The sequence below is a fragment of the Megalops cyprinoides genome, chromosome 12, assembly GCF_013368585.1.
Source record: "Megalops cyprinoides isolate fMegCyp1 chromosome 12, fMegCyp1.pri, whole genome shotgun sequence".
Classification (NCBI taxonomy): domain Eukaryota; kingdom Metazoa; phylum Chordata; class Actinopteri; order Elopiformes; family Megalopidae; genus Megalops; species Megalops cyprinoides.
Window position 1 is genome coordinate 2,002,903 of NC_050594.1, and position 24,032 is coordinate 2,026,934.

General features: G+C 41.9%; 1 protein-coding gene across 1 annotated transcript in view; it reads right to left on the bottom strand.

The window, feature by feature from the left end:
• Positions 1-24,032, bottom strand: part of spata17 (spermatogenesis associated 17) — a 39,281-nt gene that overhangs the window by 2,973 nt on the left and 12,276 nt on the right. The window contains exons 6-9 of the mRNA XM_036541538.1: positions 21,552-21,675; positions 18,326-18,529; positions 13,528-13,676; positions 9,797-9,932 (exon numbers count right to left, since the gene is read on the bottom strand). Coding sequence (XP_036397431.1) covers positions 9,797-9,932; positions 13,528-13,676; positions 18,326-18,529; positions 21,552-21,675 — 613 coding nt within the window. The remainder of the gene's footprint in view (positions 1-9,796; positions 9,933-13,527; positions 13,677-18,325; positions 18,530-21,551; positions 21,676-24,032) is intronic.

A 24,032-nucleotide genomic window follows, 5' to 3' on the forward strand; every position in this document is an offset into this window, starting at 1 on the left:
AACAGTCATTGATGCCCAGCACAGCTGACAGAAGTATTATATTATGCATATAAGGCATTGTCAATGTGTGCACTGACATTTGATGTCAGTGGTAAAGAGAATAAATGCTTGTGAATGGTGGTGAATGCAGTCATATGGATGCAAACTGCATAGTTATCAAACACTTAGCTGGGGAATAACAGTCCAAAGAGTCAAACCATTTGGGTCATTCACTCTCAGAAATTCACTTTACCCAAGTCAGACATTTCAATCCGCTATTTAACCAAGCATTCACTTCCTCTCTTCAAAGTTACTCAATGGAAAAAAAAGACAAGAAAAAAAATCAGACTGATTTATTTGCTCCAGCCTTCTTTTGGATGAAGTTTTTTTTTTTTTTTTTACAACTGAAACCAATTAGCAGGGGCAGCACTTGTATTGCAGAATGTAGGTCAACATCAAGTAATAAAAAAGTATTGACTTTTCTCTGACTGTAAGCAGCGCAAAAGGGGAGCCACGGCCTTGTCCTACATGAAAAGAGCTCCATTAATTTCACTTATTTCAAGAAGGGCCTTGTCAAGTCCTAATGCTTCCACTGCACTCTTTGCATTTAGACACCCTGACACCAGCGCTGGCCCAGCTGAAATGAGTTTACATTATTTCAGCCACTGAGAAAACTTGACAGTGTAATTTCTGATTCCCGCTGCCTTGCTCACAGAGCTGAGGCCTTCCTGCGGAGTAGGGGGGAGAGAGAGGCGTTTTCATGGATGGCTAATTCTGACAATGAGCAGGACCCCTTCTTTTTGGGTAAGCGTTTGATTGGCCGATAACATGCTGGCATCATGACACATCCACCATCCACTTGTCCACCTGTCCCCTGGACTCCCTGTCAGTTTCCAACACTCATATCAACCTGGCCAATGCATAACACACGTTTTGTACAAAATCTCTTGTACAAAACATGTTTCTCAACTCTGAATTCTGATGGTATTTTTAACAGAACTGATTGCACATATTTTGCGGTCAGAACATTAAACACTATGGAATCTCCATTATTGATAATACTATACCAAAAAAGAAAAAAAAGACAAAAGAGTACAAATGACTTGGGAGAAGGAATTGGCTGTAGGGTACAAAATTAGTATTATGGGAAGTTCAAGCACAGCCTTAGGTACAAAGCCACTGATTCAGAGATCTGGGCTGAGGTTCAACATCAGAAACTTTGTGTCTTCATGTATCATCTATACGTGCAGATTTTACTCACCTGGTGTCAGTCAACAGGCTACCTGTCCAACCTCATTCTGTTCTGTTCTGGTACATCTGTTGTCCACAGCAACAGAACCAGATGAGGGAGACCCTGACAAAGACTTTGTTTGGATACAATACCATCTTAATGAGTCAAGTATACACTAATCTGTGTCATTTTTAATAATATAATGGCATATGGTTTCACTAGACATCACTTACACTTGTATAGCCTTAGAGACACTTTTACACTTTACAGACAGATGAAGTTGTGTGCACTAGGCTATCTGGAGGAAGAAACTAATCACGATAAGAAAGTTAGCAGGCTTTATGGTATATGGTAATCAGACAAACCCTGAGATGAGAACGCATAATAATTTAGCGTTATTCAGATGATTGATGAAATATGCATTTCTGAAATCTGAGATCCTTTTTATCATCTATTTATTTTTCACATGAGGAAGCAGCTTTATTCTGGAGTGAGCAGAATGCAAAAGGCCTTGGACCAAACAAACATCCTGAAATTACAGTCACAGCGGGAGGCGGGCTAAAAACATGTTGTTTTTAAAATACAAGATGCATTTTAATAGGAAATCTTCTGAAGCCAAGGAAGAAAACATTACTTGAAATTTTATTCAAATAAAATGCTCTCTGAAAATTTTGAAGATATCGCTGAGGGAAACTCATGATACACAGAAAACAGGGCTTTAATCACAGGTTCAGGATTACATGATAAATTGACATCTCCATATCTCCATAATGAAAATGTAATATCTATGCATATGAAACAGTAGCTTTGTAAAGACTCTGAATTGTCATGAGGCTAAGGTATGGCAACATAGCTATGAACTGCATGACTACAGGAGTGTGTACTTTGTAAAAAAAAAATAAAATAAAAAGTAAGGCAGCTGAGAAATGTATTTCATGTTGAGGAATTTACAAAGCACATTATTGATTATTATTATTTCTTGAACAGTCCAATATCCTAGTATAGAGAGCAAATTCGTCTGTTTCACTTCGTTGAGGATTCTGTTTCCCTCTCACTGTTTAAATTGCAATATAAAACACTTTCAACCACAAATATCTCACACACTGACATATTTTTAATCTTAAATTTTCATGATGTGTTTCCTTTTCACTAAGATTCTTGGAAATTGAACATTCTTATGGCATTGTTTACGAACTACCAGAGGTCACTGATGTAGTCCAGTCTAGAGGTAGAGGACTTTGGAGTGCTAGTGAAACTGTATACAGATGCCAAAACATATCCTGGAGTCACTATAAGTCAATGTGACTTATTTCCTGCTTATTAAGGAAACCATTTGCATTGAAATACACCTTTTATATCACACGTACATGTTGATGTATTACCTAGGGGAATGATTAACAAGTGAGCAAGCAATCGGAGAATAATGCTAAGTTACATTCTCCCTTTGTCTCCTACCTTACAACACAATAGACTTTATTTTAGATTATCAAAGCTAGTGGCTACCTTGATAAATTGCATATCATCTCAAGAAACAGTACTCAGCAATCAAATCCTAGGGCAGAATAAGGCCATTGAGGGACAGAGAGCTGCCTTGGAGGTGCATCAGCATCAATGAGAGACCCATTTGCTAATGCCTGCAAGGCTTAAAACTGAAATAAGCAATGGCGTGTTGCTAATATAAAGCAATGGGCAGGGTTGTTTGCATGGGAGCAATTGTTCTAACAGACAGATTAGCTGTGCAGAGACCCTGTGGGGAGAACACAGTGAGATGGATATCAAAGGCATGCCTTTAATCCCTGTGCTCACTGCCTCCGCACAGTTAGCATTTCAGCAAATGTACATTTATAGCTTTAATTGTTTGCAATTGTGTCTTCTTATTTCTCATTTATGTACCTAAATTCTTCCATGTTGTGAATATAAAACAAATTTGAGGGATTAAAATAACCAATATAAATAACCAATATGTGAATATAGAGTGAAGTGATTATTTAAGTAATCTTGGCTTGTTGTCACTGCCTTTCACGACCTGCATTTAAAAAAAAGGTGGGGGTTAGCGGTGTTAGTATCCGAGGAACTGCAACATTGCTGGAATAAAGGAATAAAGTTGCTCTTATCTGCATTTCTAATTCTGAAGACAAAAATTTTAACCCCCCCCCACATCCAAACTCATGGGTGACACTTGTGACACAAGATGGCTGTCATGATGCCAGGATGTGGGTGCATATTTGTGGTAGTGTAACTTATATAAACCTGTTAATGTAAATACACTTTCATTGCTTACATGATATTATGAAATATGTTCATTTTAAAAGATGCCAAACTTGCAAATCTGTTCTTAAGTTATAAGGACAGAGTGTATTGCAGCTGGATTGAATCTCCATGTCACATAACTCCAGTTTACCCTGTTCCCACTGCCAACGCTCAGAAAGAATCAAAAACTTGAAGTGAAACAGAACACACACACACATACCTTTACACACCTGTTTGCACGTTTACGATATCTACCTTAAAGTACTTACAATCTAACCACCATGTTATACTGGATGGTAATCTTCCAACAGCACAAGGAGCCTACTGAGCAGATTTGACATCCAAATTATTTTTCTACCAAAAACGACATGAATTATTGGTCATAACATTGCCACTTACAGGTACAAGTGGGTTGTTGATTTTAATAAATAAAATGTTATGATGTAATGCAATATAATTATATATAATGTCTTAAAACTGGTTATGGGACTGAACGTGTCTTCACGGTTAAAACAGGGCCTGTAACATGAAGTAATTTTAAAATAGCAGAAAAACTGGGGTACATTAAACAATTTTGTTCACAACGAACAGATCAGAGATCATTTAAGACCAATTTTCCCCGGCCTCCTCTACAGTACTCTGCTTGAAATATCTCTCAGATGAGTGAAGAAATTCTGCTTAAGATACCTTTTAGTGCCATAGGAGATGCACATGGTTAACTCCAGAATCAGCATGTACCTCTGACCACTGCCATAAGCAGAGAGCAAGAGGCAGACAGAGACAGTTTTGATCCCCATGCGCTGTGATCTCACTGCTGCCTGCTATCTCGTTGGTCACGTGATGCTGACTGTTATAACTGACTGCTCAACGTGGATTTATAACAACTTACAATAAATAAATAATTCTATACATTTTTAACATGCCTGCTAATCTGCGATCATATATTTTGGGTCCATTTCCTCCAAATCCATGAATCTCCGTGCATGTGTCAAATATTTTCATACACGCCTGTCAGCTTCTAAAGACACTGCATCTGAATACAATATCTCATGTCACATAAGGGCCCTTTTAAAGCTGAGTAGCCTGGATAAATCACGCCTTTGAATTTATGTTTATCTGAGGTTATCTGTATGCTGAATGTAAAGGGAAATGCTGGCGTAAAGGAGGAAAGCGTAGAGTTAATTGATACATATATACTCTAACATAAAAAAGTAAGAAACGTGTCACCAGAATTGTTTATTGGGGAGCAAATGAAGGGGCATGGGATTTTATATCCCTATAAAATGGTTACAGTGAATTACCTCCAGCCTTTTGGTCACTAATGTAGCTCTGTCTAAAGGGCTTTGCAGGGCTGTGGAAACTTTGCATAAAGGCCGTGTCATATCCCGCAGTCACTGCCATTGCCCTAGTTTATTTTACTTATTTATTGCTCATTATGAATACCACTCACATTTAAATGCACCCCATATATCAAACATATCATTTTGATACATTATCCCACCGATGATTAACAAGAGCAGGCACTAACAAAGCATCATTTCAAGCTAAATTTTCCTGTTGCCACCAGCTCTCTACCACAATAATTAAAAAAAAAAGAAAGTACCATTGCTGTGCTTGGAGGCGGAAGATGGGGGCCAGGGGGTGGGGGGGGGGAGAGAAAAAGCAATTACTGAAGCAACATTAAAAAAAATATTCTGCGGGACTGAGCATTGGTGGGTTTGCCACAGAGATACATCAGTTTAAAAGCGTGATTGATGAAGGAGTAATGTGAGGCGAAGGAGAGGTTTTGCAGCCAGCCATGGCCACTGTGCACTCTTCATTAGCCACTGTAATTAGCCTGGTGCTTCAATTTGTTAGCACTGGTGGTGCTAATGCAAACATCACAACACAGGCTGCTCGCCTGGCAGCACCGCGAGTCTGACGAGGGGCCCTCCTCGTCAGACGAGGCATTAACGAACCCACTAATTACGGGAGATAGGGGGACCACAGCCTGACTGTCACTTTGTTGGACCATATTACCTTCTGATGTCAGGCTACTGACATGGCAGGGTGCTGGACCTCTGCTCAGGACAAAATAAAACCATAATCATCTGAAGATGCAGTCAAGTGGGTTTAGCCCTGAACAACAGAGAAATTTGTACCACTACTGAAGTATGAATAAGAACAAAAAAGCATATACAGACACCCCGGAATCACAGTTCCTATTAACATCGGGAATGTCACTTAACGACCTGAACCAAACAGAGGTACTGTGCAAACTGTGCAAACATTGACCTGGCGTGCAAAAACACCTCACAAAATAAAGAGATAAATAAATAGATAAATAAATAAGTAAGTCAGAGAGTGGCCTTAAGAGCAGTGAAAGTGCAGGGGGAAAGCAGCCGCACACTTCATTAAAGCTGTGTCTGAGGCCGTGTCTCCGCCCCTCCTAATCCTCCCTGCATCGCTCCCTCTCATCTTCAGAGTTCAGATAAATCACCAGGTGCTGCTTTCGGGTTAAGACATGTTAATCTGGGAAAATAACACATCTCAAGGTGGCGACAAAGGGAAAAAAAAAAGAATGGGAGAAGTGTGTGTGTGGGGGGGGGGGGTTAAGGGAAATGGTTATAATTTAATCAGAAATGCACTTGAAAATCACCATATCCATCATTATCTTCCTGAGAGTCAATGCAAAAAACTGAGGGGCAGCTGAGATTCATTCATCGCGTTTGTGTGCCGTGCCTTGGTTGTGTGACTCTCATTGTCAAACATGGGAGGGCGGCAAAAGCAGGACATTCATCAAGCCACAGACAAACGACACAGGATTACTAGTTAGACAGTGTAATAAGTACCATCTAATTTCCTCTTTAGAATCAATTTATGTTTCAAAGCTCCGGATCGTCATCAAGGGACACCACTTTCCTGCAGAGAAATTAAGGAGTCAGAAATCACTTTTTCATAAAAGTACCGGCAGACAAACGTTGTGCACATAATTGCTTGTCAGCCTCTGGTTAAAAGAAAAGGCATCCTTGCAGTGTTATATATGAGCATTATTTTGGACTTATAAATCAAAAGCCTTAAAATAGATGTGCTGGTCTCGTGTCCTTTTCTGTATTTCTTCATCTGAATTCTGTTCTTCACAGACTGCTGTGAAAAAAAAAATCAGTGTGAGCAGGTGATGATAGTATGTCCCATTCGGTGGCCTTTCAGAGTGTCCAGTTTTAGCTATGGAAAGGCCTGGGTTATTTCCTCGGCTGCAAGTCCAGTATTAAGGAAAGGAGATGGTTCTCGGGAAGCCTCTGCTTGTTGCGTGACATTAGAGATGATCTGGGGTAAGGACTCACCGTGTCCCTGTACCCTGTCCACAGTGAGCCTGTATGCCCAGCTGTTTTCCTGCCAGTGGAATGGAGAAACTGGGCCATCCAGGTTAGGACACGGATTCTCAACGGCATATTATATGTATACATTGCTGTATATGCAGGAGACTCTCAGATTAATATACGTAATGTAAAATGCAAAGAGAAATATGGGCTCCACTTTATTTCAGCTTTCAGTTCTCTTTCTTACAGACGCTTTGTATTTCTTTGTGTTGTTTCAATCCATCTTTGAGAAGGAAGGAGCCCTTTAAATATGTCTCTTTCAATATGCCTCTTCTACCTCGGTCTAGCAGGACATAAATATTAATTTCACACATATTTACAGCAGATTGTGTGTCTTGTGTTGTTTGTTTCACACTCCTGCAGGTCAGGTTCACCAGTTATGTAGTGAGATTTGCTCTTTTGTCAGCCTCTTATTCATGGCCCCCACGTTGAAAAGAATTCAGAAGAATTTTTTCCCTCTAAACTTCCTCACCTTCTGTCTAAGCCAAATGCGAGTTACCCCACATGCCTTGAGCAGCAGGCACCTGTGGGTCTTCCTGCCAACCTCCATTCACTCAGTACCCTACCTACACAAATGCAGTGCAGCACCACTGACAGACTCTGACCTCAATGGCAAATGGCTGACTGTGGATGGGAAGGCAGAGGCAACGTCCCCCTTCCACCACAACACAGCACCGACAGCATTCACTACCTCAGACACAAGTGACCTCCCGTTCACGGGGACTAGCCCTAAGATTCCTACTGTTCAATGATCACAGAACAATCTTCCTTCCAAGTGAGGTACCTTAAAGAAATTTCATCAATGTCTGAAAAGCAAAAGGCTTAATTTAATGTCATGTAGTTTAGCAGTAAATAAACAGTGCATCCCTGAAGAGCGTTTAGACAGAGGGGTCTAAAGCGCTAGTGTGTGACCAAAAAAGACCCATAAAGTGTTGGGTAAAAACATTTTTGCATAATAAGATTCTGGATGCATCAGAAAAAAAAAGAAAGTCAAAAATTTTTGGCGCTTTGGAGGAATGCCGTGCACCCCTGCAGCCGGCACACTGGCGGGTGGGTTTGTAACACAGAGAAAAACCACAGCTTTGGAGTTATTATCAGTGAAGCATTGCAACGCGGGGAGGGTAATCCACTCAAAGGGGAGAGGCGTCTCCATGCTGAGCGTTCTGCTGCCTTAATTACTGACAGGGAGTTTGCTTTGCAGCAGGTTAATGATGCTGAGGCTACCGAAAGGCTCTGCCTAAGTCTGAGAGATTTACTGAGGAAACAATTAACACACAAAAAAAACAAAACAAAACAACCAACCAACAACAACAACTTGCTGTGACCTCCAAAAATTAAGGACACAACAAAACTCCTGAAAAATGCATTAAAAACCATCCTGTAGGTGAGCATACCAAAGGCAGGTGTACACCTGACCCACTTACACGGTTCACATATAAAGGTGAGTACAGGTAGGAAACATGGCTCACACATAAAGGTGGTTCTTACAGGTAGGAAGCATGGCTCACCTATCTATGCTTGTTTTTTGAGTTTGCCGTTCTCTTTCTTTGTTTCTCTCCTTTGTCCTTTCGATATAAGCAGTGCATAAGCCCATCTGAGAGCACTGTAGAAAGAGCCTTTCCTTAATCGAAGAGAAAAGCAGACCACTTGCCTACAAAACAGATATCATTTCCCCCTCATTCTATGTCATAAACAGCCCCTCTCTGGCTTCTCTCTGGAATGCTGAATTCTTCCGGAATTATGCCTGTAGTGCTGAATTCTCTGGCGTCTGAATTCTACTGAATTCTCTCCAGAATTCTGAATTCTAGTCACCAATTAAATTTGAGCTCTTCACACTTACACTCACTGAACCCATTTAGGGGTGATGGTCATGCGCTGCAATCTTCTGAGACACATGCACACCTCCTCTGACTCTTTTTTACACTACAAATCCCACGGTGCACCAGGGGGCAAATGCTGTCAGAGGACCAGCACATCCTCCTGACACTATCTGAGTAACTCATTGGCACCCAAGAGAGTCCCAGGGTGTCCAGAGCAGAGTGACGAGGGGACCCTGGTCGACCCATCCACCCCTATCCCAGGTGGAACGAAGCCAATTTGTTCTGCTGATGTGGGCTCCCTGATACTGCCAGCACTGCATAGTTTTTAATCATTTATTACTATGAAAGACACTGACCCTTTAGAATGAAAGACCAGAAATGACTGAACAGTCCTGAAATGTCAAACAGGGAACAGCTGGAAATTTGCACATTACACACCATACATAGTAATTCCTCTCATCTTAGTTATCAGATAATAACTGTACTATTAATTATTGGTTTGAGGTTAACAGCATGACTATAATTGTGCCCCTAACTAATACCTGTGTAATCGAAAGGTATAGCAACATCCAATAAAAAAACATTATAGAGGGTACTTCATATTTAGTGAGTACAGCTGTTGGGATTTTGTCATTTTTTCAGAAGTTCATTCAGTATTTCTTTATTAATGCAAATGTAATGGGTGTAGACTGCGTGGGTCAGCGAGCGAGCGAGTTTCAAACCTGGGTTCTTACTGCTCACTGCCAACCCCTTACGGCCAGCGTCATTGCCAGTTGAGCTAAAGGCAAATTGCCCCTAGCCTGACGGCAACAACGGCTAGTTAACCAGGTCTCAGGGAGTGACGTACCCGTTGCAACCGTTATCTAAGGCTTTACGCAGGGCTCACACGAGCTACTCACTTCAGCTCTGCCACACAAGGACCTTTCATGTAACCTTTGGCCACAATTTCCCTGTGTCACTGGCGGTCTCAGAAGCCAACCAATATGATCACACTTTAAATTAATGCCAATTCAAAAAATTGCAACTTATGCTGCTAGAACGCTTAAAAATTTGTGAGGCCCACCTAGCGGAGCTCAATGAACATTTCTCACGTTCAGTTGCAAACCAGAACCACAGAATATGTTGAACACAAGTGGCATGCTGCACGGAACACTTACCTTTTTCCCTTTGAGTTTTTCCGGGTTTTCCTCTCTGAAGTTTTTGGTTCCGTAAGGCACTGGGTCATACGCTGTGAAGGTGTGGATCATCCTCTCGTACTTCCTGTTCTTGTGTGCATTAGCAAAAGGGTAGAATCTGAGAGAAACAGATAAATAATATTACAATTATCATCATTTTGTAAAAAAAAAAATTGTAAATACCCTTTGATAAAGAGCGCAAACGTCACCAATACCGATGCAATTACAGAAAAAGGCGCAAGGTCTAGACTACAGAGCAAAATACAAAATTAAGAGGTATTGCGACTTAATTGTGCATCTATCAGCAAAGTAATGGAAGCCATTTCTCACAGCATTGCAGAGAAACAACCCTTCCAATGTCAGCCTGTTCCATTAACCCACACCTCCGAACAGGAACGTCTCTTAATCTTAGTCCTTGCATTAAATTACATTAGTGCCCTCTGGTCATGGCTAATGTTTTCTGGTTGAAGTAATATTTCTTTGCTTATGGTGTAGAATTTGTTTAAGTATACATACATTTACTGCAGTAAGTTCTCTCTCCCGGACAGTTTTCTGTCCAGTCGGAAAGCAGAAGTTAGAAGGCCTCTTAAATGGCTTGACTCCTGCTTGCTGTTTGCTTGTGTGGTGTTTGCTGGGCACATGTTCGCTGTAAAGAGCTGTTACTTAGGAAAAATGCCAGACGTTAATTACAGCGAGGTTGATTTTGTAAATTGCACCCAAGACGCATCGCCGGGAGGAAGATTTATCCGGCGTGGTGCACAAGGTGTCTGCACGGGCTGGCAAAACGTCCGCCGGGCATTGGCTTGGCTCATCAGAAAACAAACAAACAACCAACAACCTTGGCACTCCCTCAAAACCAACTCCGCTCTAAACACTGTTTCAAAATCCACAGCACCCGATCTGTCTTTCCTTGTGTAAGACTTCAGATGGAGTCTCTGTGTTAATCTGGGAATAACTACATCCAATGGCTATTCCTGAACACCTGTATTCAGTGGCTGATCCTGAACACTTGTATCTGATGGCTAATCTAATGTCCCACAACCAGGAGGAGAGAGCTACACCTTGACGTGTTCTCCAGTGACCATGTTGTGGCTAACAGGTTCCACCCTCATCCTCCTCTCTGTTGTAATACGCATCATGTCAAGAAGCAAAGCCACTCTGGCATATCTGCATTTTTTCATCAGAAACATTTGAAATCATGCTATCAATATTACAATTATTGTCAGAAATTATGATTGATTGATGACATTTCAACTATAAATACATTATAATATTAATGTGTAAAATGAAGACTCTAGATCACTACTAAAATACATAAAATTAAAACATGTATTCCTAAAGAAATGATGCAAGACACAACACATGACACAAACAGGAGTATCATGCAAATTCAGTCTCTTTTTAAACTAGAGACACTGCAATAACACAGACCTCCACACCCCGAACACATTTCCATATTCAAAAGCGAGATTAAAAAAATTTCAGCAGCTAGAAGTGTTTTTAATAAGCAGAGCAACAAAATGCAGATAAGCAGGGACAAAAAAGAAACAGAATCCAAATCAGATGAGGCAGTGCCCCTTTAAATAACGGAACAATATTACACAGACAGTCCTATTCACCAGAGACGAGCCACTCTCCTACAAGACAGATTACAGTGCAATCCATGCTAATGTGCACTTGGGACAGACATCACAGGGAAAAAAAATTAATGTGGCCTCAATGTCCCAGAATACACAATGGCTGTGCTGGTAGCCGGCTGTTTCACTCACTGCTTTCATTGCTTCAGAATTGCATTTTAATAGGGTAGTTTTTATTCATTCAAAGCCATTAAGGAAAGTTTGACTTCTCGCTGGGGATCTTTGGCTGGGTGGACCGTGCCCAGCGACGGCACACAAGGAGCTCGCTGAAACAGAGAAGAGGATCTGTACTGGGATTCAATCAATCTCTCGTGGAAAATTTGCTGTGATATCTCACTTTTTGTCTCTGAAATGTTCACAAAAGCGTCTGAATGCTTTGAAGATCGATCAGTATACAGACCAGACAAAGGGCTATGTACTCGCTGAGGAGTAATTTAATACCTGCAAATGGGTGCAAGTGAACCTTGTTAACGTCCCCTTGCTTCAAAGATAGCTGAATTTTGATGAATGTGCTGTTACATCTTAAAAAAGACAATTTAGTAATGAACCTATATTTAAACATATTTTAGGCATTCAGCTAAATTTTTAGAGAAATTTAAGATGCATTTGCTGCCTGTCAAAATGGCCTACTTTTTTATTTTTATGTAGTTACTTACTAGTTCTCTCGGTTTGGAGTTTTCAAATCATTTAGATTTTTGACTATTGCCTTCATTGAATTTAGAATATATAAAAATAAAAAAAAAATAAAAACAAAATGGCCACCCATCCAGTTTCAGTGACTCCATTATTCTAACGCCAGTCAGCCAGTCATAAACCAGACCCAAACCCAGCAGACACAGGGCCCAAGGCAAGTCTACACCTACACACACGCGCACACACGCACAGGGGACAGTTTAAGAACACCAATTAACTTAGGCAGCATGTCATTGGACTATAGGGAACTGGATTACACCTAGGAAAACCCACGTGGATGTGGGGGGAACATGCAAACTCCATACACACACACACACACACACACACACACACACAGTCAGATTCAAACCATAAATCCTGGAGCTGTGAGGCAGCAGCACTACCAAATGCTTCACTGAAACACAGATTCATCTGTATATCAGCCTACAGACATACAGCATTCCTTCTGTGGTGCATTTTGAAAGTTTCTGTCAACAGAGAAATCCTTCCATAATTAGCCACTAAAATATTATTTGCATCAAAAGTGCAATGAAGTGCCAGGACTTTATTAGGGAAAAATTAAGCCAACTGAAGAAAAAAAAGAGGGGAAAAGACTGAGTGGCAAATTTAGGTGGCTCTTTGAAAATGTCCAGAGGAAATTAGCTGGAAGACGGAGCCGGATGCTGGATCAGAAAGGGCTAATCTCGCTTTGCTGTGCCCTGGAGCACCCAACGCATAATACGATTTGCACAGAAACTACCTCTCCTATTGCGGCTGGTCTGGAGTATTCTCTGTTAATGGGGTTAGCTAATTTAGTGTTTTAATATAGAAAAAAGGATACCCTGATTAATAAATGCTACACACTGTGTAAGTAATTAAAATAAATGGAGGGGTTTAAAACCAAGATTGTACTGTTAAAGAAATATTGTTTAAAATGTTATTATGATAATCCGCTGTAATAATTACACTCTGGTTGAGCGTTAATGTTTTTTTTTTTTAGAACTAAGATACTGTATTATACCAGTGCAATGTGCTGTTTACAGGCAATGTAGCTACACACAGCAAAGGCATGGCAGTTTGCAGCTTGCCCACCTTCAGGTGAAAACTTTGGCATTCCTTCCTTCCGGATTTGTGCTGGCATTCTCAATGCATCACTGTCTCTCACATACAGACATCACATAAACCAAAAACCGCATAAATAAATGCTGTAAGTGCTGCCAAACCCAAGGGGTGAGATCATGAACGAAGCAGTAAGAAGTAAGAAGTAACCCTAACCCTAACCCTAACCCACACAGTCTGGAGCGGTCGTTAAAGGCCGCCTTATACACACACTCAAAAAACCCTCTCAACAACCACCCACCCACCCGAAATAAATAAAAAATAACTGCTGAACACCGCACTCACGGCTGGTGGCAGACGCGGCCGGCCCCCTCCCACAGGAGCAGCTCCTCTCTGGCCTCCTCCAGCGCAGTGATGGATGTGGCCGTGCGCAGCGTCGGCTCCGGGGCCCGCCATCGCTGCCGCTGCACCTCTGCTGGGTCCCGGAACGGCCCCTACCAGGGCACGGGGGGGGGGGGAGGGGTTACCGAGGGTCCGGGGGTCTGGGGGGTCCCACTGTCACGTTATTAATGAGCCCCCCGGCCCCCCCAAAACCTCACAAACTATCCTCTCCCTTAAATTATTAATAAAAGCAATTTCTCTGGATGAAGCCGTGCGAACGGCATGATGGGGCGATAAGACCACGGTGATCGATGGGTGCGGCTGACTCTCTCTCTCTTTCTCTCTCTCTCCCTCTCTCTCTTCCTCTCTCTCCCTCTCTCTCTCCCTCTCTCCATCTCTCTCTCCCTCTCTCTCTCCCTCTCTCTCTCTCCCTCTCTCTCTCTCTCTCCCTCTCTCTCCCTCTCTCTTCCTCTCTCTCCCTTTCTCTCTCTCTCCTCCGGAAGGTGCTGGGTCACTCACCTGTGAATCAGTGCTGCTGTATGTGCGGGCTCATGGCCTGCTGGGAGGCTGTGTTCTCTCTTATACAGACACATGCAGGTGGGCATTAAAACTGAAGACAGGATACTTGCATTTGTATTTCACTTACAGAAGGTGCACCAAACCTATGTTTACTTTGTATACATGTGCAGTCAAAATTGTGCCTCAACACACAGCAGTGGATAAAAGCATCAGAACCGCTAAAGAAACAGCACTGGGATGCTCTGGTATCGGTGTGCTTAACTAACTCTGGCCTGCTGATTGTTGATGCATATTCATTTGTGAGTTGTCAATCCAAAGTAAGAATTTGCAGTTGATCCTGAAATGAATAGGTTATTGGGAATTAAATGGTTTAAACAAGTGTTTAAAGTGTGTGCAAGTCCCCACAAACCACTACCTGACAACATCAAACACTGAGATATGTGTATCATTACCCTTCTTCAAATATGACCCAGATAGGTGAACACCTTAGATTTTACATTCCTAAAAAAATCCCACCAGCAATTGGTTAAATATCTAAATTAAAATTGTTAATTTAAAATATTACCTGTATTAACAAACTCAATTTTTGTAAAAAGAAAAAAAAAACTTGGAATTTTTCCCTTCCTCAAGCTGTGTGGCTTTTTCCACTCAAACTCCTTGTCAAATATTACATTTTTGTCTGGGATAAGGCTCTTATTTGATTCCTTGTCCCCCAGATAGATGTAGCCTTGGAGAAAATCCACTATCAATCAAGATCCCTGATCCCAGGAGTTAAGACTAATGCGGGTGGGAACTGTATTTATCACTGGTCCTGGATTTGGTGTGCCGGTGCTTCCACATTTCTGTAATATGACATGCAAATCTCTACTCAAATCCTACGAAAGAGCCCCACAGCAGAGGGTGCAGAGGGTTATTAACACCGCCCAAAAAATTATCGGCTGGCCTCTGCCCTCCCTGGACGACATATCCAGATCCCGCTGCCTCAGTAAAATTAAGGCCATCACAGGACACCCCTCACATTCCGCCTATCAACTGTTTGACCTGTTGCCCTCTGGACGGCGCTTCAGGTCAATCAAGTCCCACACCACCAGACTAACCAACAGCTTCTTCCCCTGGGCCATACGGACTGCTAACAAACACTGACACCCCCCACGCTCTACTTCAACACAACTGTGCAATTCCACTGCGCACTTTATGTAGTTTTTAAAAGGCCATATCTATTGCACAAGTTTTCTTTATATTTACAAATGTGTGTTTTCTTTTTAAATTTGTATTTTATTGTATTTTATACTTAATGTTGTGTGCCTTATTGTATTTTGTTAATATAAATGTCCCACAGTGCACTATTGCTGCAGACCACCCGCAATTTCGTTGTACCCCACCGTGCAATGGCAATAAAGTCTATTCTATTCTATTCTATTCTATGCTATTCTATTCTATAGCAACGCTCCTTAAACAGAAGCCTTCCCCCTGTTCTTGTTAAAAACTTGGGTAGTGTGCTTCCTACCTCTGCACAGGTTAACAAAAGTAAATATTTACCATACAGGTGGGCAGCTGTAGGCCTGCAGGGCAGGTGTGTGTGCTGCTTTATTTACAGCATCTGCTCTAAATTGTTTAATTGAACTCATTATGGGATGGCGAGTCCGGTTGCCTGGTGATGCAGGTGCACATTACGGCAGTGAAAGGTATCTCTACAGCCCACAGGACTCCATTCCTCCAGGAATGGCATTTCCAATCCCTGATTTATTGTTTATTTTCATAAGCACAGTGTCTAGTGCCTACAGTCCACCTACTTTATGCTCAAGTATGGCCACCTCCAGATCAAGTGTACCCACTTAGCTAGCTCTTACATACCTAAGTGTGGCAATAAAGCACATTAGCTCATTGCTCATTAACACTGCTATTAGTTAGCTTTGCCAAAGTAAGTCCAGTGGAAGAAGCTGTATTTCCTCTGTATTATAGCAGCCAATGGAAGAGATCTGTCATTTCATAAATATAAATATTCAATGCAGAATAATGTGGAAATTCTGGTCCATTTATATTTTTGGAAATTAAGAACTAACTTTGATGTTGATGACTAAAAAAAAAAACAGTTCAGTATATATGTGAAAAAACATAACTAATCTTATACCCACAACTAAGAACATGTATGAAAAATATCATATTCTCATCAGAAAATTCTAAAAATTGTTGGTAGTTTGCTAGCAGAACATTCATAGTTTGCTACCATAACATAGTTCTGTTTTTAGAGTAATCATCTTGTTTGATAAGCATTAATCTAACAAGTTCTTGCTTTTGATTCTTCTCAAACTATAATCAGCAAACCTGTTAGTGTTGGATGTTATGATGCTTGAAAGTGCAACTTGCATATTTCAAGTACCCTTCCGTTGCCAGCTACCTATATATCAGAGTCTGCTTTGGAAAAAGGCTATGAATTCAATCAACAGTAATGGACGATACAATGTTGGCACAGTATTTTTCACCTGTATATAAATGTGCTTAGTAGAAACAAGGAACTGATGAATTTAGTGTACTTATGTAAACAGGAAAAAGAGCTCAATATTTTCTACATTATAATATATCACATAAAGAATGACACTTTTATTCCTGGGTTTGGCAGTTCCTGCCTATTAATTTACAGTGCACTTCACAGCTGTCAAATAACTTTTTTATGTTCCCGGAGTTTTGTTTTTGTGGTCGACCTTCAGACATTGTTGTCCGTAATTAATGCTGGTAAGCTGGTTAATGTCCTTGATATTATCAACGCTGGACCATCACCCTGGGGTTGACCAAACCCCTCACTTCCTAAAGAAAAGATACAATCGATCTGCCACCCAGAGATGGTTATCAAAAAGGGGGCCGGGCCTCGGAGACGAGAGTTCTTCCAGGGGCAGTGAGAAAACAGGGAATGGAAAAAAAGAGAGTGGGTGAACGCTGGATTTTTTTTTTTTTTTGAGGGTAATTTACAAATAAATAATGCATCCCCATCCATGGCACGTTGTCAGAAAGATCTCCCATTTTAATGAATTCCCACTAACAAGACACAGCTGGCACCTCTACCTGCTCAGGGTAAAGAAACGGCCTCTAATAAAAAGAAATGATTCACGCCTCATTTCTGCTCTCTTATGTTTTACATTAATAGAAACCAATAATAGGAACCAGTTACCATAAAAGTCATGGACCGTAAATAACACAAATGGCAAATACGTATCATCGGATACTTCTCACAGCTGGTCAAGATGACATGCTAGATATGGGGGTACTTAAAGAATTCTTTATCAAGGCCTGTTCTAAAAGCCACAGTGTTCCCTCGATGAGAACATCTTAATACGAGCATTTAATAAAAGCACATTGAGACATGCGTTTCAATGGTTATCTGAGCATCTTAATACCCTCACAATAGCCAGGGGAGAATCTGTTTTATGACAGTGCTCTTCTGTAAGGGAAATCAAATTAAAAATCCTCTTGTGTCATCAATGAATCACTGCGTTCTAATTATTGTTGTTATTAAAATGTGCTACTGTTTTTCATGTTCTTCATTTTAGGCACATTTCTGACATATTTTTCTTTCCTTCTGTAAGAATTTGCAAACATCACAGTGTCTAAGCATAAGTGACCCATTACCATTTCTTGTGTATGTAGCTGCCCTAAACGACATACTGTTTCGTTCTCTGAGCTAAGTAAGTAAAGTCCTCTTGCAGAGAGTTTCTGAGCACTAAACAGAGCCGTATAGCGGCCTGGCCTCAGCCTGCAGTCTGTGCTTTGCTCTGTAGCAGGGCCTCTGCTCACCTCTGCTTCCCCCCGTACCCCTTCAGCCTCTGTAATCATTCACCGCATGAACAATTACACCTTCCAAGAGACAGATTTCTTCTTTGTGAACAGTTAAAGCAACTCTTTGCAAAGACAGCCAAAGACAATCATTTTAGAATTTAACTTTCTAAGAAACCGATGGCTTTCTTTATTATTAGTAATAATATTAGTCAATTAATGGATAGCATTACAGCTGACATTATTTGAATATATTGACTATTATATGACTGCCTTGATTTAGACTGTTAAATCAGCCCGTATGGAAAAAGGCCCCGTGAGCCAGTTAATGGCTGGCCACCAGTCAGAGAATTGTGCTGTGGAGTTCATCGGTTAAAACCAGTCACCGCACATACAGAACATGACATCATTCCCGAAGGTATAGGTGCTATGCCCTGCTGATATGTGTCTTCAGGTAACCACGCTCCCCTCTCACCTGAGGCTTCTTGGAGGGAATGGGAGGCAGAGGTTGGTTAGCGTGGAGATCCAGGGAAGCCCCTGGGCTGGTAGGATCACAGCCTCCCAGGAGCGGCTCCTTCTTTCTGGGAAGAGTCCTGGCGAGCAGGGGCCTCACGCTCCTCATTCTCAGCTCCATTTCGTGAGGTTGGTCTCTGTACGGGGAGTTGAACACACCAGGGCTCTGGAAGGGCCATGCAAACACACACACACACACACACACATACACACACACAAAAACAAAAAAGCAACACAATGTTCAGTCAATTTGGCCTGTAGAAAAAGCCATCTCTCCCCTGGCCAAGAGGCTGAAGGAGAGCTGACCTTAGTCTGATGTTTCCATGGTAAATTGACTCAGTCTAAGAGCTTGTTGGCCAACCCCAGATACTATAGCAGGTTTACCTGAGACCAGGTGAGTCGGGCAAAAGTAGGCATGTTTGACTAAAATACCACAGTCAGAAAGTGTCTTTAACAGTGCTTAAAATGCCTTGTTCACGCATCATCCCTTAAGTAAAAAATAAGCATTTGCCTCCTGTGCTGCTTTTTGGATCCACATTAACTCAACCCTGCTGGTCTCATTATGGTCTCTCCAAAACAGACACACCAAAAGCACAAGAATCAGTATTCCTCTAAGTTTTATGCAATAGCTGGAATACTTAGTTCTGTGCTAATCTGTCCTGCAGACAACACCATCTAACCATTGTGTTATTAAATACAGAAATGCCAGAATCAGACAACCCAACAGTCTGAAGCTTCCATCAGCTGCCAGAAACTGAGGCTGTCTGAACTTAACATCGGCTCACAATTCAATTCTGGAAAATGCCATATTCCGAAAATGAAATGATTTATTACAGACAGCTGGAAATAATAATTATTCAAATGTGAGTCATCCTTTCAATAGTTTAATTAGGAGAGGAAGGCTTTGCTACTATATATGCTAATAGCTACACTAAAATAAAGCAGTTTTTTTATTGTACTCCAACAGACAAGTTGTATTAATGCTCTGGCAAAAAAAGGCACAAGGTTCAACATAGTGGGGGGTACACTACAATTTCCCAACTTCCTTTGGACATAAAAAAGAGCAATGATATTGACCCCTGAACAAAAGAACTAAATCTATGTCACAGCAGTCCCTTCTGTCCAGCAGAAATTCTCCCATTAAGAATGAACTGTGAGAGACCCATTCATTTCCTGGTGACAAGGTCAGAGCGAGGAAGCGCACTCCCCCGCCATATGCTCGGCTCAGCTGCGGAGGCCTGCGCTTTCTCCGGGGCTGATGGGAAACGCCGCGTCTCGGGCAGGGTGTGCCGCTCCCGACAGCTTTGTAGAGCGCATATTCACCGTCAGAGAATGCACATAACCGTGGAGTAGCGGGTTTGTGGGATTTGGCAGTGAGGAAGTCACTTTAAATCAAAACCTTTCCCACCTCTGCCAGTGATGTGTTGTAAAGCAGGTGGAATCAGCTGTTTCAGTTCACTCTCTCTCAACGGATGAGTGTTTGGACTAAATGTATCCTTAGTATCAAGAAGAAAGAACGTAAATCTATTTGTTTTCAAAAAGAGGTAATCTACACCAGACGAGCTGTTCGTATGTTGCTCACAGGTGTTGGGAGCGTGTACGCAGGTACGCTCTCACAGAGACACACACGCCCAGACATCTGTTGACCATCAGAAGCGGGGCTGTATTATTCCTTGATGTGGGTGATCAGACTCCGGACAGCTGGCCATGATGTCTTCCCGCCCCAGCGATCGGGCTCCTTCGCCGCTTACTCGCCTGTGGAGGATGAGGAGGAGAAGGGGCGAGCAGGAAGGACGCAGGTAATGTCGCCGGGCGGCGGGAAAGGTGTAATGACTGCGCAGGCATGAAGGAGACCCGGCGAATGAAATATCTGCCAGAGACGAGGGCTGCTGAATCAACACTGACCAGCGCACTTCATCATAATTATCAGGACACGCTATTGCCAAGGGAATTATAAAAACCCCACTCAGCAAATCATGGCTGCTGTTAGGAGATAGGCAGTGTTAACACGCTGTCACAGTCCACCGTTTAGTAAGATATTCCACATTCAATTACTCTCAGACGGGAACTGAAGGGAAACACCATCATTTGTCAGCCGCCGCGGTTCTGCTTCCTGCATGAACTTTTTTCAGCTGGCCTGGTTACCCTACCTCACTGCTGAAACGCACCGTCGGCCACACTCTCACGCCTAATCGCCACGCACTGACTACCACCGCCACACCACAGAGAGGAGAGGACTTCTCTGTGCCTGTCAGTGTTTCACTCATTTCTGAGCTTCGTGTGTGAGTCTGCGGGTCTTTCTAACTACATGAGCCACTCACACCAATAGCCAATTACCCGCATTTATGCCATTTAAAAAATATTTAACATTTTTAGTCATCTTAAAAAGGATAACATATTATAAAACTGCAGCACCTAATTAGCTAATTATGTCTGATTTGATTTTCAGAAGGCAGTGGATTGCACACTGTACGCTGTTTATATTTAGAAAAATAGGCAGACTACTGTGCTTCGCACGGGTTATTTAGGAGTCTGCTGCAACATTAATATCCACACAGCATGCCCCACTGTAAAAGACGCCTTGTTTAATTTTAGCATTACTTCCCTTGATTAAAATTTTACACATTGTGGCAAGTGCGCAATCAATTTGTTGGCTTCTTGTTTTTTCTAATTGCTTCTCCACATCTCCATGATTACAATGATGAATAGACGTAAACAAAGTGGATTTAATAACGGCACTCCAAAAAGCAGCGAGCAGAGAGGAGATGTGGGGGCTGCGCTCTGACTCTGGGTGCTGTGCCATCACCTGCCTTAGCGTGGTGCCTTATCCTTTAAAGAGGAAACTTCAGAAAACCTTCAGAGCGTGTGACCGTTTTCTTACATTATGAAAATCACCTGAATAAGGGAGAAGTGTTTTCTCTTTTTACAAAACGGCAGCTTAACACACATTGTGCTATTCTGCGCAAAAGTCCTGAAGACAGAGCACAAAGAAACATAGAATCAGGAGTTTGCGGCGGTCCTGGGGCAGGAGGGTAGGAGCACGCCCGACCCCTGGAGGCGGGGGTGCGGGAGGCCCGGGCCACCTGTGAGAGAGGTGCCTCTGTGACCTGGTTTGAGCGCGGCTGTCCTGGCGCGGGTGCCCTATTTACAGGTGCGACAGCTCGGGTCAGGTGGACAGGTGTGCTGACCTGGTGGGTACTGAGGAGGAAGTGCATCCTTTGGGCCTGGAGCTGCTTCTCCTGCTCCTCCCTCTCCAGTGTAGAGACCTCCCTCACTCTCCTCTGCAGCTCCGCAAACTCCTCCAGATCCTTCCTGAGGGGGACAGGTACATCACACCCCATTACTCTCACACACACCAGAGCAAACACTAACTCTGTCTCTCTCTCTCTCACACACACACACACACACACACACACACACACACACACACCAGAGCAAACACTCTCTCTCTCTCTCACACACGCACCAGCCCACATGTACAGAAATCTGCACCTACACATAGCACACTTCTAATGCTCTTTTTTTTTTTACATTAAATTTAGGATCACAACATCTGTAACAGTATGCCTTAAATTTGCTCCCGAAACAGCTTCAAAAAGCATACACAGATATGGAGAATGATGGAAAAATTAATGTGATTTACTTTTTAAGTGAAAAATGTCATGTTTTGCATTAGACTGCTAAGTGAGTAAGTATCTTAGGGCTTCACAATCTGTGTGTAACAGAGAGATGAAGGTGATGATGAGAATGTTTCTCCCTGCTATATCAGAACCTCCTTGCTCTTATTGTACCAAAAACAGAAGCTTAATGACAGCAATCAGCCAAACAGAGCATGCTGTTGGATGATGAATACCTTCCATCAGCAGCAGGGAGAAATTACATGGCATCTGCTACCCCAGCTCTTTAAATGGCCCGTATTAAAAGCCTATCTACAATCTCATTTCAAAATCACACTATTATTGTATTTTATAATAACTTTAAGGAAATCAGAAACTATTATTTAAAAAAAAGACATTCCAATGGCTGAGAGAGTCAGAGCAATAAACAGGTAGATATTGCTCATCAAGCAGCCCCAACAGCCCTCAGTTTTCAATTACAGCTCAGCAAAGGAGAATATTAATATTGCCTCTTATATAAGGTTACTGAACCTGCTATATTGACATTTAAAAATCAGCAAGCTTTACTTTTGCACTGGCGAAAATTCCTTTCCTCCTCACAGGATTAAATTACAAAATAAATGAATTATGCAGAGTAGCATGGCCCCCATTCTGCCACCCGGTTTAGGAAAATTGCTTATTAATGTGGAATATGAAGTTGGGAAATAGTGCATTTGGGTTCGCTCCTGCTACTGTGGGCTGACCGTCCAGCTGTGTGCTGCTCGACGCGTTAGCGCTGTGACCTTTCCCTGCCCACATCTCACACCTATTATTAATTGCACTGTGGTGGACAAAAGCCGAACAGATTTGTTTCCATTGAAGGGATCTCTATCTGTGTCGCCGGCTTTGCGCTGCAAACACACCGGCCTCATTAGCCCTGATCGCTCCGGAGGAAGACGTGGCCACAGGTAAAGCCGGTGACCTTTCTGTGTCCTCACACAGTACAGTTGGCTTTTAAGGAAAATTAGGTCTTTATTGGAGTTCATTTCATGCACTTGAGTGGAGAAAAAAAATAACATGATATTTACAGAACCCAAAAAAAAAAAACAATCAATCAAAAAAAACAATCCTGGTAACCTCTGCACATTAGGTTAGTAATATATGTAGTTTCTGATCAGTTTTCATTTATCAGAGGTTGTACATCTTGGTCTGTCTCAGTTTTACCTTCTGGATAATATTTGACTGCAATAGCTGATGAATTAACATGATCGTTTACTTGACTAACAGATGGAGACACTGATGCCAGCAGCCAGTGAAACTGAGATCTCATTTTAAACTGGGGCCAAGTAACGATCAGCACCAACCGGACCTGAACTCCAACTACAGATTACCCAACTCAAAACCTGCCATCTACACCCACTAGACAAAACAAAAAAGGGAAATAAAACAATTCAAAATGAGACAGATCATAACACATATTCATGCATCATGCATGGATTCATCTTTATAAAGGCAGGGTAGGGTGTTGAGAAATTGAGTGGGCGGATGTTGAAAGATTGAGAGAGAAAGGGAGATCTGGTACTACGAGACTACTTGAGAAGAGCTAATTGACCTCATTGAATAATTAATTACTGTGTGACCTGAATGTGTGTTTAATTGGTCCAATTAAATAATTCAATATATGGCTGGGAAAGTAGATTTACACTGTCAGAGGCTTCAGCAGCTTCCCATCGAATTCAATATATCTAAACGGGCCACACATTTAACTTGTTATTACATTTATTCACAAAAGTGTGAAACGCCTTCATAACACAACTGTAACCCAGGTCAGGTGTCCTCCAAAAATGAACAGTTGAAAGGGTAAAGTAAAAAAAAGTAAACAAGCTAACCGCTCTGATTATTACTTTTTCAGTACAGTTTCAATTCATGCACTGCACAGATGGTGAACTGAGAGTACAGACATTGTAGGGAGAAAAAAAAAAGAAAAATGAAAAGAGTATTATTATTCCAGCTTCCCATAAAGATGTGCACTTAAACCAAAGGAGGGTTTCGGTTATGGATTCCATTTCACCA